This window comes from Ovis aries, chromosome 11 (assembly GCF_016772045.2).
Source record: "Ovis aries strain OAR_USU_Benz2616 breed Rambouillet chromosome 11, ARS-UI_Ramb_v3.0, whole genome shotgun sequence".
NCBI lineage: Eukaryota > Metazoa > Chordata > Mammalia > Artiodactyla > Bovidae > Ovis > Ovis aries.
In genome coordinates this window covers 12,213,035-12,227,840 of record NC_056064.1, presented here as the reverse complement: position 1 = coordinate 12,227,840, position 14,806 = coordinate 12,213,035, and the positions used below count along the sequence as shown (strand labels likewise).

Genomic DNA, 14,806 nt, shown 5'->3' with positions numbered 1-14,806 from the left:
AAGTGAAGAGAGCAAATCCTAAATGTTCTCATTGTAAGGAGAAGTTTCTCTTCTTTTTCTCTTATATGAGATAATGGATGTTTACTCATTGTGGCAATCATTTCATGATGTATGTAGGTCAAATATGATTGCTGTTCATCTTAAACTTACACAGTGCTGTATTATTTTATCAGTTAATCTCAATAAAACTGAAATAAAATAATTGGGTCACAAGGTCAGGGTGCATGGTGGCTGAGAGAACAGTCATAATGAGACTGGCCACGTATTTATAAGCTGGATGAAAGCTGTAAGGGGGTTCCTTATACTAGTCTCTCTACTTTTGCATACTTACAAGTTTCAAAAACAGAAAGCTTCAAAAGATTAGCGAAACCATTGCCTCTTTCCTAGTTCCAAAAGAGCCATAATTCTTTTGGCTTAAAACAGGATAGTCTTGGGATTTCCCTGGCGGTCCCATGGCTAAGACTCCACGCTCTCAATGTCGGGGGCCTGGATTTGATCCCTGATCAGGGAATTAGACCCTATATGCCATAACTTAAAAATCCTGCATGCTGCCCCTAAGACCCAACGAAGCCAAATAAATTTATTTTTTAAAAGATGTAGAATTAAAACAAGCAAGGTAGTCTTCAGCCTTGATATTTAGTCTGGAAGCTTATTCTACGCAGACCTCTTCCCTAGGATTCACTTTCTGCAAGGAGATGGGATGAAGGTCCAGACTGGAGTCCAAATCAAGTCTTGACTTCTGATAGCTGGTAAGTTTCCAGGGAAGAGGGACAGGAGGCTCAGAGCCTTAGGAGATGGTCTATAATATGAAATGTTCTTCATGCAGACAGAACTGAGTTAGGGATGCTCCTTACCAGCAGGAAGATCCTGACAGTTAAGACCCTGAAAAGTCAACCAGTCATAGACCCCCAAATGCATAGCCTTATTACTAATCCAAGAAATGCAAATGAAAAGAATAATTCTTTGTATCATATTAGTAATAAAAAAAATCATAAAGACCCCTGTGGATGTGAATGTGGAAAAAGAAGCATTCTGATACATTACAACCTGAATGGAAACTGATATAACCCAATAGCACGTGTCAAAATCTGACTCAGCAACTCCACAACTAGGCATTTATTTCTAAGACAGGAATCTAACATGTGCACAAAGCTTCATTGTCAAGGATAGTATCAGGGAGGAAGTTTCCAATGAGGAGAAACTGGAAGCAATTTAAATATCCAGTGTGGAGGTTTGAAAATACATCCACAAATACTTGGACTTCCCTGGTGGTCCAGTGGTAAAGAATCTGTCTGGTAATTCAGGGGACACAGGTTTGATCCCTGGTCCGGGAAGATCCCACATGCCTCAGTGAGCCACAGATACTGATCTTGAGAGCCTATACTCTGCAACGAGAAGTCACTGCAATGAGTAGCCGCCGCTCACTGCGAAAAGAGAAAGCCCCCACGCAGCAACAAAGACCCAAAGCAGCCATAAGTAAACAAACAAATTAAAAATACATATACTCACAAATTCTGATATTGCTTCTTTCAGGGCAAGGGTTTTAATTCCCCTTCCCTTGTGAGCTGTTCTTGGGGAGGACCAACTTCTAATGAATAGAGTATGGTGAAAATGATGAGTTATGACTTCCTGGGGTAGGTCATAAAAGATACTGTAGCTTTTTCTGTTGGAATGATTTGTCCTGGGGGAAGTCAGTGGCCATGTCAAAAAGACTCACAGCCCCAACAAGCGGCCCACACAAGGAGGAACTGAGACCTCCTGCCAACAGCCATGTAAGTGAGCCAGCTTGGAAGCAGATTCTCCAGCAGCAGCCAAGTCTAAGGTTGCCATAATTATAGTCTCATGAGGTCTGCTGAGCTAGAACAACTCGGTGAAGCCACTCCTGAACTCCAGTTCCACAGGAGCTGTTAATTAATATTTTTGGTTTAAGCCAATTAAGTTTTGGTATAACATGGCACTGTTAACCAAACTTTTAGAAACAAGATAGGACTGAAATAAAAAGGTGTGTATTTGGGATTTGTTAGGACTGCAGCCTGGGAGATACGGATTAAAGGAGCACTTGAATTGTCTTCCATTGGCCTACAAAATGGAGGCGGCTTACAAAGGCAAAAACTGCAAGGTTAGTTACACGGGTTATCACGAATTTTTTATTATATGAATTAATTATATTGGAAAATACTATAAAGTAGTTTTTTAATACCTGCAACTCTACTAATAAAGAGGTAACCACATTTAACGTATTGGCATATTTGCTCTTTTTTCTGTTTCATTCGTGTTTTGTATTGATTTATATTTTGACCTCCAGCTTTATTTCTATCATGGCCTTTTCTCCGTACTATTATATATGGTAAGTTTAATTTTTAATGACTATGTATGCCACTGGATGGATGGGCCATAATTTAATGCATCCTCTATTGCTGGAATTATCTATTGCCGTATAGTGATGACAAACTGAAATTATTACGGAGCAATCACAGTTCATGTGTGTGTACTAACTCACCAATTGTGTCTGACTCTTCACGACCCTATGGACTGTAGTCTACCAGGCTTTTCTGTCCTCGGGATTCTCCAAGCAAGAATACTGGTGTGGGTTGCCACGCCCTCTTCCAGGGAATCTTCCTGACTCAGGGATCGAACCCCTGTCTGTTACATCTCCACTGGTAGGCAGGTTCTTTGCCACTAGCGCCACCTGGGAAGCCCCACTCACAGTTCATGTGTGAAAGTCGCTCAGTTGTGTCCGACTCTTTGCAACCCCATGGACTATACAGTCCATGGAATTCTCCAGGCCAGAATACTGGAGTGGGTAGCCTTTCCCTTCTCCAGGGGATCTTCCCAACTCAGGGATCAAACCCAGGCCTTCCACATTGCAAGCAGATTCTTTACCAGCTGAGTCACAAGGGAAGCCCAAGAATAACTGGAGTGGGTACCCACTCACAGTTCAGGCACACAGAAATGGAGTGGGTGACCACTGAGGATTTGGTCTCAGATGCATCCCTGCAGCACTGAAAACCTTGAACTTTCTTTGAACTGTACCAGACCCAAGGCCATCGCCAGCACCTGCTGCTGTAACCTTATGATCTCATGGTCTCCCCTTGTAAATATGCAGCCATTTTGGATTCCAACTAGTTCTAAACAAGCACTCTTACTTCTGTCCAGCTCCTTTTATAATTCTTCATTTTTATCATAAGCACCTTGGCTCCCTGGAACTCTCACCTTCTGATAAGATTTATCTAAAGCAGCTTTTATTTCTAAAAAGTTAAAGATTTGATTTGTCTGATCAAATACATACTAGGTAAACTTCCTCCTGGTCAAAAAGTGCCAAGGGTGGTTTTTTAAATAACTGGTCTTTTTTTTTTTTCTTTTTCATCTTGTATAGAGGTATGTGATGACTCTAATACCAACACAACAGTTGTAGAATGTGGACTGGCAACGGGTCACAGCCACTAACAGAACAGAAAAATACTCAAAACTGTTAAAGTAGCAGCATGAGTGAAAATAAAGCAGAAATAGATTTTTCTGGAACTCTCTTCCTTTTTCGATGATACAGGATGTTGGCAATTTGATCTCTGGTTCCTCTGCCTTTTCTAAAACCAGCTTAAACATCTGGAAGTTCACGGTTCACATACTGCTAAAGCCTGGCTTGGAGAATTTTGAGCATTACTTTGCTAGCGTGTGAGATGAATGCAACTGTGCAGTAGTTTGAGCATTCTTTGGCATTGCCTTTCTTTGGGACTGGAATGAAGACTGACCTTTTTCAGTCCTGTGGCCACTGCTGAGTTTTCCAAATGACTGTGTGGATCACAATAAACTGTGGAAAATTCTGAAAGAGATGGGAATACCAGACCACCTGACCTGCCTCTTGAGAAATCTGTATGCAGGTCAGGAAGCAACACTTAGAAGTAGACATGGAACAACAGACTGGTTCCAAATAGGAAAAGGAGTACATCAAGGCTGTATAGTGTCACCCTGATTATTTAACTTATACGCAGAGTACATCATGAGAAACGCTGGGCTGGAAGAAGCACAAGCTGGAATCAAGATTGCTGGGAGAAATATCAATAACCTCAGATATGCAGATGACACCACCGTTATGGCAGAAAGCGAAGAGGAACTAAAAAGCCTCTTGATGAAAGTGAAAGAGGAGAGTGAAAAAGTTGGCTTAAAGCTCAACATTCAGAAAACAAAGATCATGGCATCTGGTCCTATCACTTCATGGGAAATAGATGGGGAAACAGTGGAAACAGTGTCAGACTTAATTTTTGGGGGCTCCAAAATCACTGCAGATGGTGACTGCAGCCATGAAATTAAAAGATGCTTACTTCTTGCAAGAAAAGTTATGACCAACCTAGATAGCATATTGAAAAGCAGAGACATTACTTTGCCAACAAAGGTCCATCTAGTCAAGGCTATGGTTTTTCCAGTGGTCATGTATGGATGTGAGAGTTGGACTGTCAAGAAGGCTGAGCGCCGAAGAATTGATGCTTTTCAGCTGTGGTACTGAAGATTCTTCATGGACTGCAAGATCCAACCAGTCCATCCTAAAGGAGGTCAGCCCTGGGTGTTCTTTGGAAGGGCTGATGCTGAAGCTGAAACTCCAGTACTTTGGGCACCTCATGTGAAGAGTTGACTCATTGGAAAAGACTCTGATACTGGGAGGGATTGGGGGCAGGAGGAGAAGGGGATGACAGAGGATGAGATGGCTGGATGGCATTGCTGACTCAATGGACGTGAGTTTGACTGAACTCCGGGAATGGCATCACCAACTTGATGGACGTGACTTTGAGTGAACTCCAGGAGTTGGTGATGGACAGGGAGGCCTGGCGTGCTGCAATTCATGGGGTCACAAAGAATCGGACACGACTGAGCAACTGAACTGAACTGATGAGTGAAAAACCGTCTGATTCTGTGCTGAGCAGGAAGTTAAATGCCAATCAATTTTGACATGTTACATCAATGTTCTAATTCACAAATGTATCTCACAAGGCTTATCAATATACTGTCTGGACGCGCACAATCACACTCTTTTCAAACTTCATATGTCATGCCTGACTTAACTGCTTTATGCAGTTATCCAGAAACTTTAAAAAATTATAGTAACTCATAAAGCTTACCATTTTAACTATTTGTAAGTGTGGTGTTAATTATGCAACTGATCTCTAGAATATCTCATCTTGCAAAACTGAAACTCTACACCCACGAGGCAGCCACTCCCCATTTTCCTCCTCCCCAGCCTGACAACCATCATGCCACTTTCTGAGTGTGACTAGCCTAGATACCTCTTGTGAACGGAATCATACACTATTTACTTGCTTTCCCCCGTTGTGACTGGCTTATACAAACATAACGCCCTCAAAGTTCATCCAAATTGTAGCACGAGTCAGAATTTCCTTCCTGTTTAAGGCTGGATAACATTATGCTGTATGTATGGACTACCTTTTGTTGCTTTCACCTTTTGGTTATGGTGAGTAACACTGCTGTGAACAGGGGTGTACTTATGATCATACGATGATCGCTTTAACAAAGCTTCAAATAAAATGCTGCCTAACTAAGCACTAAGTGGCAACTCAAGCTTCCCTTGTCCTTTCAGCCTGATGAAAGAGTTTATGCAAGAAATGGCATTTTAAACAACAGAAGAGCATGTTCAGAGTCATGGAGATGGAAAAGGAAATAAATTTACATTCAGTAACACCAGGGAATTTCCTGGTGGTCCAGTTGTTAGGACTCTGCGCTTTCACTGCTGAAGATGCAGGTTCAATCCCACGTCGGGGAACTAAGATCTTGCAAGCTACATGGCTCAGCCAAAAAAAAAAAAATATATATATATATATATATATAATTTTGATATATATATATATATCACCAAAGGTGGCAGGTGATGAAGTCAATGCTGACTATTCCAAATGAAGGTGGGACTTTGCCTAACATTCATCAGTTTTCTTCACAACCTGGTTTCATTTCCTGTAATTATTTTCAGTGCTTTAGATTCATGCTGTTTCATGGTGGATTTTTGAAAAGACTTAACCTGACCCCACCTTTCATACGAGGAAATGAAACACAAAGAGGTTTATGACACATCTCAAATTCCTACCGTTAAGAGGCAGGGACAGAACCATAACCCACACCCAGGGTTTTCGCCACTGACAGACACCCAGCAGAACTTTGTCTCATCACCCTTTCTCAGCCTTTGTGTGCGCCTAGGGAAAAGAAGGGTATGATTACTCTTGTAAAGTCCCCAAAGCCCTCTGCATTCATGCAGTGCTTGTGTTTCATAAGCACTTTCGTAAGCACCATCTTCAGGTCAAGCGTCTCGTCTGCCACACGTCTCACTAGAAGCAACGCACCGCTGTTCTAGTTCTGACAGTTTCTCTCGTGTTGTTCGCTAATAAAAAAGCCTGTGATGTTTGAATAGTCCCAAGTCCCAACCAAAAGTAAGCACAACTAAACTGGAAACAGATACACCATGAATGCAGGAACACTATATTTATTAAGTCAATAATTCATTTTTAGCAATACAAGTACAGAATATATCACAATGCTGGTTACAAACATACTTAGTATGGTATTAATGGTTACAAATAATGGTGGGCACTACAAGTTTGTGGTAAGGGTGATATGAAAGGTCATTCTGACACAATGAAGAACTGTCTTTAAAAAAATCCATCAATGACCTTAGATATTTCTATAGAAATTACTGTGGCACTATTAGTGGGGATTTTCATGTAAAGAATTGATTTGCTTTTGTTTCAGTAAGAGCTTTTTGAGTCTATTAAACTAAAATCCCCAGTTGCTTAATAAAGTATAAAAATAGTACTGACCTGGTAATATTTAATAAAACATAGCATTCATTCACATCATAAAAGTAGAACTAAAGTGAAAAGGTTTTAGTTACCATGGCAACAGATCTTCCCATAAAAGGAATCTACCGAAATGAGTAACGTTACACGAATGGAACCTGCAAAGTTACTTAGTGATCCAACACTTGTGCACCACAAACCAAGTGTTCTAGATACTATATAGAGCATATATTTTTAATCTTGAATTTTACTTTTGAAAAACAAATGTGCACTTCAACAAACTCACTAAGGCCACTCATGCTACAGATGCCTAGGATTGCAATTAAAGAACAGCATTATTTTAACAAATCCTCAAGCACACTCCTTCAGGTCACCAACAGGGTAAAACCAGTTTTCTGCCTACAACATTCCTGAGATCTGCGGACAACTAATGTTCAAGCTGGAGATGAATTAAAATGTCAGATTAAAAAAAAAAAAAAAGGAATTTTCTAGCAAGAACTGAGGTCCTCCAAGAGGTGAAATATATATGCTAATTCTTAGAGCAAAAATAAAAATCTTAGAGACGCTTTTACTTATAAATATTTTTCCAGTAGTAACTTTGCCATCCAGAAAAAGAACAGTTTGGAAGTAGCCAGGCTACAGATTCAGGGGAAAAAAAAGATTAGAGTGACAGTTTAATACAGGCATCCTCCTCTTTCTGAGAGTTCACTTTATCCTACTTTGCTTTTATCAAAGACCTGCATTAGCACCTGTTTTTACTAACAGAAAACAGATCCAAAAAGGAGCATCACTTTCACAAAAAAAGGTGAACAGCAAAAATGGTGTTCTGCGTTTGTCTGCACACGGCTGTTGAGGCGGCGGCAGCAGCGAGCAGCAGGAGGGCACAGCCACGCTCCTCTCCTGGAACTATGTTCGGCACCTCAGCTTCAAGCCGCCACAGCTTTCCCCATGTGAGCTTCTGTGCTTTATCGCAATTTATTTTGTGCATCTATTTGCAAGATGTGCCCTAAGCTAACTGCCACTTTGCTGTTCACCTGTTTTGGCTTAAAGAGGTTTCATGGGAACACTCTGCTTTTGGATAGCGGGGAAAGCCTGCTGTCCCTCCTCCTACTTAGCAAACCATTCTTTCCATCTGTAAAGTATGGGCCAAGTTTCAATCATGTTCTAGGCATGAGTTTACTGTTCAGCATTCTGTCTGCACTGTCAGGAGCAGCCAAATGGCACGCTATTTATAAGACTGCAGCTGCCTGATCTAGTTTTCTCAAAATTATGAACTCTTTTCTAACAGCCTAAGAGTGTTACGAAGGTCTTTGTCCAATCTTTCATTTTCACAAAACAAAGCACACCTGCATGGAGGCTATTCCAAAGCAATAGCCAGCTGCTTAAGCTTAACAGAGACAGAGCTTTGATAATGATAAGGGTCCTAATGCTTTGGACAAAGTCAGCTTTGGCGACCCATAAAAATTATGGTCTAAAAAACCTTAAACTGGCTCTCTGAAACTGAACAAAGGAGTGACTGACCAGGTGCCTGGTACAGGAGTGTTACAGGGCTCCCTGATGCACCCAGTTGAGTAGCACCAAACTTCAGGGGAAAAAACCCGAGTACAAGAGAGAACAAAGTCAGTAAAGGATGAGACCAAAGGCCTCTTACTTAATATTACTTCGTTGAACTGCCAGAAAAATCTTTTAAGTTGGTCTATGCTTTCTTATACACAATCGCATCATACACGAAAAATTTGTTCAAGCAATTGGTTATTGTGAAGTAAGTTTTACTCTGAGACTTTTTTCCCCTACCCCCATGAATCACGATGATATTCACCTCCCTAACTTATCCTCAACATTCCAACTAAAAGGATAAAACCCACACTTAAAATTATTAGGGTATTATTCTTCATTAGAACCAGAAATAACAGCATATTAAGTTATATCACTATCAGAAACTAGCAATCTCTTTTCTCAATCTAGAGTGTCTGCATTAAGTATATGGATTTACAGAAACTACATTAAAGCAGTGGCAATACAGCAAACTATCAACAATGATTTTTTTTTTTTTTTAAGAAAAACTGGCTGTCATTTAACATCACCCTGTGATCCTAGGCTTCTAAATATCATGTTGCTTTATCACTGAGTGTGATCTGAGTTCAAACTGAATTAGAGAAGATGAGGCCTTAAGTCATTTGCTGGATTTTATTCTAGGAAATGCTGTAATATGCACAAAACGAAAAATACAGATTAAAAAAAAAAAAAAAACTTCATATGAAAACTTAAGTTTCAAAATATTTATTGAAAAACAATTTACCATGACATTCCTATACCACAAACATACCACAGGACTCTAAATAACCAACAAAAGTATACAAAGCCTATCCTTAAAATCTTTGGAGGTATTAAATATATAGGCCCATGAGGATAGAGCTGAGTAACTTAAAAATGTTAGTCCTTGGTCACACAGACTATTTGGTAATTAATAAAGAGGTGCCTCTTGGCATTAGATTGCAATTAACTGGGAGGGGGAGGTGCAGGTGTGCCAATGTGCTCTTTTCAATTCAAAATAATTCAGTACGAGGATTAAATCCAGGGTTCAAAACCACACAGCTATCATCTTAAAGAAAACTGGGCTTGTTTCATTTCTTCTACCTCCCCTAGGAAATCCCCTCCTGGGGACTTAGAAACAGTGGGATCATAACTAACAAGATGGCAAATAACAGCTTTAAACAAGCTTATATTCGGGAAGGCCAGAAAAGTGTTTAAAATCGAACTGATCCGAAATTTCCAGTAACTTTTTCTGCACCATGTGGTGGACAGCTTAGATTTCCCCCTCCCATCCCAACACGCCTGTTAAAAGAAAACCTAAATTCAGCACACACCCACTCACCCACAGACCACTCCAAGCATTAGCCAGGAGCAACAACTCTTAACAGCCAAGTCATGAACCCCTGAAAATAGGGGGGAAAACCCTGATTCTTAACTATAGAGGCACCAAACAGGCCACTATAATAAGAACTGAGGTAAAGGCAACAGACCTTTTTTGTTTCTTGAATTGCTACATGTTACAACTTCTCAAATTTGAATATTACCTCAACATTAAATAACTTGACTGGCTTAAATGAAAAATCAAAACCCAATAAACAGAAAGACGAGTTAGTGAAATAGATATATTATTAGGGGAAATCTTTACATTTGACTCTTGAATTTCATATAAAATGATCTATTGCTTGCAATATTTTTATCATAAACATGAAGGATTTCTAAGAATTGCTTATTTGGCGGCATTTGTTTTACCATTAACCCCCATAAACCAAACATTAACCTAAAATTCCCATCTGGACATGAGCTATTTCATGACTCAGCCAATATACTTGCAAACTGCGTTATTAGGGTAGCACTTAAAATGAGAAGGATGGCTGCAGCAGATATTTATAGACTTGCTTAGGGCACTGCCATCTGTGTGCCTTGACTAAAGATATGCCACTGAAATTGCCAGATTTTCCTAATTTGGTGTCTATTACATGAATACAATTTCTGTATTATCAGTTTTCATAATACATCTAAATGAAATCATTCTACAATAAAAGTAAAGGCAGGGGCTAAAATAATCATCTAAAACCTCTGGTCCAAATAACCCCTCTCTACATTAGGCTGGTCCTTTTCAGATCCTCCTGGTCCTGTTAGCAAAAGCTATCAGAGCATCTTGCCTTTTTGTACCCCCAAAAAACACAACAAAACCAAAACAACCAAAGAGTTAAAACTGCTGGTTTATCAGCGTTTCTATTACTTACAGGTCAACACTGGTCCAGTTCAGATGAATCTGCCAGTCCTTCCCCCTTATCACAGCCCTGGAGTGGCTGTATCCATCTCTCCAGGTAAGGTAACCAGACCTAAGTCAGGGTGTCCCTCTGCTATTAGCACTTGTGTTAGCTTTTCTAGACTGTGTATAAAGGTTTTCCCCATAAAATTTCTTTACAGTACAGTATTGAATACCTCCTCAAGGAAGAATTATATGTTAAAAAGTTGTTAAAATCATCCTTACATAATAAGAATGCAACTCTTTTAAACTCTTAAATAGTTTTATTTAGGGGTTCTTTTTTTCTTTCAGGCTTTCTGCAAAATGAATTACTTTTTTTTAAAAAAAGAAAACAAAAAAATTCCTCTTGTTTGTTCTACGAGGTTGAAAATATGGGCCAGACTACTTATACATGCGGTACATGCTGAATATAACTGAATATATGCTTATTCCTACGGACACTCTGCAAGAAAGGGATCACCCAAATAGGGTCAAAGGACTGGACCAGTGTTTCAATGCAAATTCCAGCCCCCCAAAAAACACGGTTTTGATTTCACAGTATGAATTCCCTGGAATCTGGGAAAAGGTAAGTTAGTGAACTGAGGTCTTCCCTCAGCAGCTCGGTCCCTCAACATTCTGCGCGATCAGGAAGGACTGCACCACCTCTTCAGTGGACTGGGGGCTGGTGTTGACGTCCTCAAGGGCATCGGTCACGGAATACTGCCGATCTCGTAACCGGTTCCAGTTAGACAGAACATTGTGATACTCAAACACTTTCTCATAATTTCCAATGGAGTTGTAAAGTTTAATGAGACCTCGGTAATCATATTCCAGTCCACTGTAGCCTTCACCAAAAAGTTTCTTCCCTGAAAATAAACAGAAAAAGAAAGGAAGCTCAAATAATGAAATAACAAATAATTTCTACAACACAAGCTTAGTTCTTTAAAATAGGGTGTCTTTGTTTTATTCCTTTTAAAAGGAATAGATTCAATTTAAACAATTTTTTATCGGAATACAGTTGCTTTACAATATTGTGTTAGTTTCGTGCTATACAGCAAAGTGAATCAGTCATACATACATACATACATACATACATATATATATGTGTGTGTGTGTGTATATGTATCTCCACAGTTTTTTAGATTTCCTTCCCATTTAGGTAACCACAGAACATCGAGTAGAGTTCCCTGTGGTATACAGTGGGTTCTCACTAGTTATCTGTTTTATACTCAGCAGTATGTTTATGTCAGTCCCAAACTCCCAATCATTCCACCCTCTAGTTGAAACAGATTCAATTCTTTTATCGGGGTTTACTGACACAGTCTTACCCACAGCCTACTTCTAAGACTTAAACAAAAAAAATTTCTCTTGTCTAAGGTCGTTGGTCTCTCTAGAATAAAATTATAAAATTTCATAGTGTGAAGGGAGTTCATAAAGAGCTCACAGCTCATTTACAGGGCATACTGGTTTTAAAAAAGCAAAGTATCTGGAGTATGCCACCTTTTATGTAAAGTAAAATATTTATGTCTCTGAACACTTATGCCAAAAAATATACAGAAGAACAACACTGGTGGTCCAGTGGTTAAGAATCCACCTGCCAATGCAGGGAACACAGGTTTGCTCTCTGGTGTGGGAGGATCCCACATGCCTTGGGGCAACTAAGCCAGTGAGCCACAACCGCTCCACAGTCCAAGCTCTAGAGCTGAGAGACACAACCACCAAAGCCTGCATGCCGAGAGCCCATGCTCAGCACCGCGAAGCCCGCACACAGCAAGACTGAGCACAGTCAAAAATAGAAAGCAAAACCAAAACACACAGGAAAATAAATGGGAAACTAACAAGGCCGGTTACTCGTAGGAATGAGTGGCAAGGAGAAATTAAGGGCAGTCACACATCTGTGAGAAGACCTTTCTATATAGTTGACTATTTTTTTTTTTTTGGTTATGCCATGTGGCTTGGGGATCTTAGTTCCCTGACTAGGGATCGAACCCAGGCCCTCAGCAGTGAGTGAGGAGTTTTAACCACTGGACTGCAAGGGAACTCTACAGTTCTGACTTTTCAGAGTATTAATATTTCACAATAAAATAATTTAGCAGACTAAATAAAAACAGGGGAATTTTATACAAACATAAGCAAATAAACCTAGTCCTCTCATAAATGAGTAACTCACTGACAGCAGGTGGCAGGGAGATAAGCAACCTAAGCAAATTTTGGACAAGGTATTCTGATTATATACCTTCAGGTTAAGGACAAGGTAAAATGTAAATGAGTATTAGGCTCTAAGCAGTAACTTTGGTTTTCATAGTGCTATGGGCTAACAACTCTAAAACTACTTTATGTGTACTGTAGGGTTAAGCAAGATAATCTGTTATGGATAACGAGGAGTCTTCACATACATGGATATATGATTTGAGGCAAAGGTAGCCCAGCAGAGGGGAAAGACAGTGTTCTGAAACAATGGTCCTGGTCAACTGTATATCCATACAGAAGGGAAAAAGGAAGAGGGGAAGAAATGTGATCGCTATCTCACAAATTTCCAGAAGATCATCTTCCAAAAGAGTATCTTCTGACTTTGGGGTAGAAAAAGATTTCCAAAACACAATTTAAAAAGTGTCAACCATAAAATGAAAGAGCAATATTTGACTACATTAAACTTTAAGAACATTTGTTCTTTGAAAGGCACCATTAAGAAACAAGCAGTAGAGGGACAGTTATCCGCAACACATTTAACTAACAAAGGGCTTGTTACATCTAAAGTATATCAAGAACTTCCATAAACCAAGAAAACAGTGACAGACAAATTTAATAAAAACATGAGAAGAGTTTTAACAGGCACAACATTAGATGATGACCACAGGACCTTATTTTGTGATAAGACTGAACTGAAAACAATTCAAATGTTCTGAATATCAACAGTAGAATGGATAAATAATGATATACTAATTCAATACAATATTACAAGGCACTGGAAATAAACAAGCAACAGGGATATGAACAACACTGATATATTTCACAATTGATGTTCACCAAAGAAACAAAGCATATAAAAACATACATTGTATTTCATTTATATCAAGTTCTAAAACAGCTGAACTTGGTCTACTTTAAAATCAGGAGAAGGGTGAGGATGGGCTAGAGGTATTGTTTATACAAATTTTTAAAATAACTATTTTTGCCTTTACTTGACACACTACTGTCATATTTCTTATTACTGGCTTCAATTATCAATAAATAATCTTTAGCAAAATGTTTTAGAAGACTTCTGAGTGGCTCTTGGAGATCCTGAGCAGCTCTAAACTCATTTATTATTAACACTTCCCTATACAACATATAAGACATGTTGATCTCTTATCAATTAAAACAATTTTAAACATACCAATTGCTATAGATCTCAAATAAAGTTTCTCAGCATTTTCATACTGATTCATGTCATAATTATATAAAGAAGCCAGATGTCCCACTGAAAGGGCTACTTCATAATCTTCTTGACCAAGAAGTTGTTCTTTAATCTGAATTGCTTTGATGTGCATTTCTTCAGCTTCCTGAAAAATAATCAAGCTGTATTAACCATTAGGTTATACTTTTTACTATGTCAACAACTCTTGTCCAATTAGTAACATTCTTCTAAATGCCAAAAACAGCTTATGATGGCATAAGGTAATCTGATCAGAGAAGACACTACACTGTTCCAGAAGTTGCCTATAGGAAGCATCACTGGCTTGGGGAAGCTATCTACGCACATAAGCTGACGAAACACTGAAATACACCAAAATGACAAGAGAAAACATGTCCATGTAATAAAAAGCTGTTAGAAAAAATTAACATCAAACTATTCTAAAATGAAAACTTCTTTCAATTTAACACACCCCAAAATTTAACTGAACTGTGTTAAGAAACTCCATATTATTTTACATGGAAGTATACTTTATTATTTCATTTTTTTGAGTTTTGACAATTTTTATCTCAATAAACTAAACAGGTTAACTGAGGAATGTGTAAACTGATTTTCAGATAAAAATGAATGTCTTAGATAGCAACTCTCACTCCTTTCTTATTGTGACCGTATAAGAATTGATGCTTTTGAACTGTGGTGTTGGAGAAGACTCTTGAGAGTCCCTTGGACTGCAAGGAGATCCAACTAGTCCATTCTAAAGGAGATCAGTCCTGGGTGTTCATTGGAAGGACTGATGCTAAAGCTGAAACTCCAGTACTTTGGCCACCTCATGCG

General features: G+C 39.1%; 1 protein-coding gene and 1 long non-coding RNA gene across 2 annotated transcripts in view; one reads left to right on the top strand and one right to left on the bottom strand.

Annotated features, from left to right (window-relative positions):
- Nucleotides 1-1,859: 1,859 nt before the first annotated feature.
- LOC132657389 (uncharacterized) lies at nt 1,860-5,560 on the top strand. Its single transcript, XR_009595440.1, has 2 exons — nt 1,860-2,119; nt 3,377-5,560. It is a non-coding gene; the product is annotated as an uncharacterized LOC132657389 (long non-coding RNA).
- A 905-nt stretch (nt 5,561-6,465) lies between these two features.
- The window catches only part of APPBP2 (amyloid beta precursor protein binding protein 2), a 60,327-nt gene continuing 51,986 nt past the window's right edge, over nt 6,466-14,806 (bottom strand). The window contains exons 12-13 of the mRNA XM_004012425.6: nt 13,955-14,120; nt 6,466-11,444 (exon numbers count right to left, since the gene is read on the bottom strand). Of these exons, the coding sequence (XP_004012474.1) occupies nt 11,191-11,444; nt 13,955-14,120 (420 nt within the window). The 3' untranslated portion in view covers nt 6,466-11,190. The remainder of the gene's footprint in view (nt 11,445-13,954; nt 14,121-14,806) is intronic.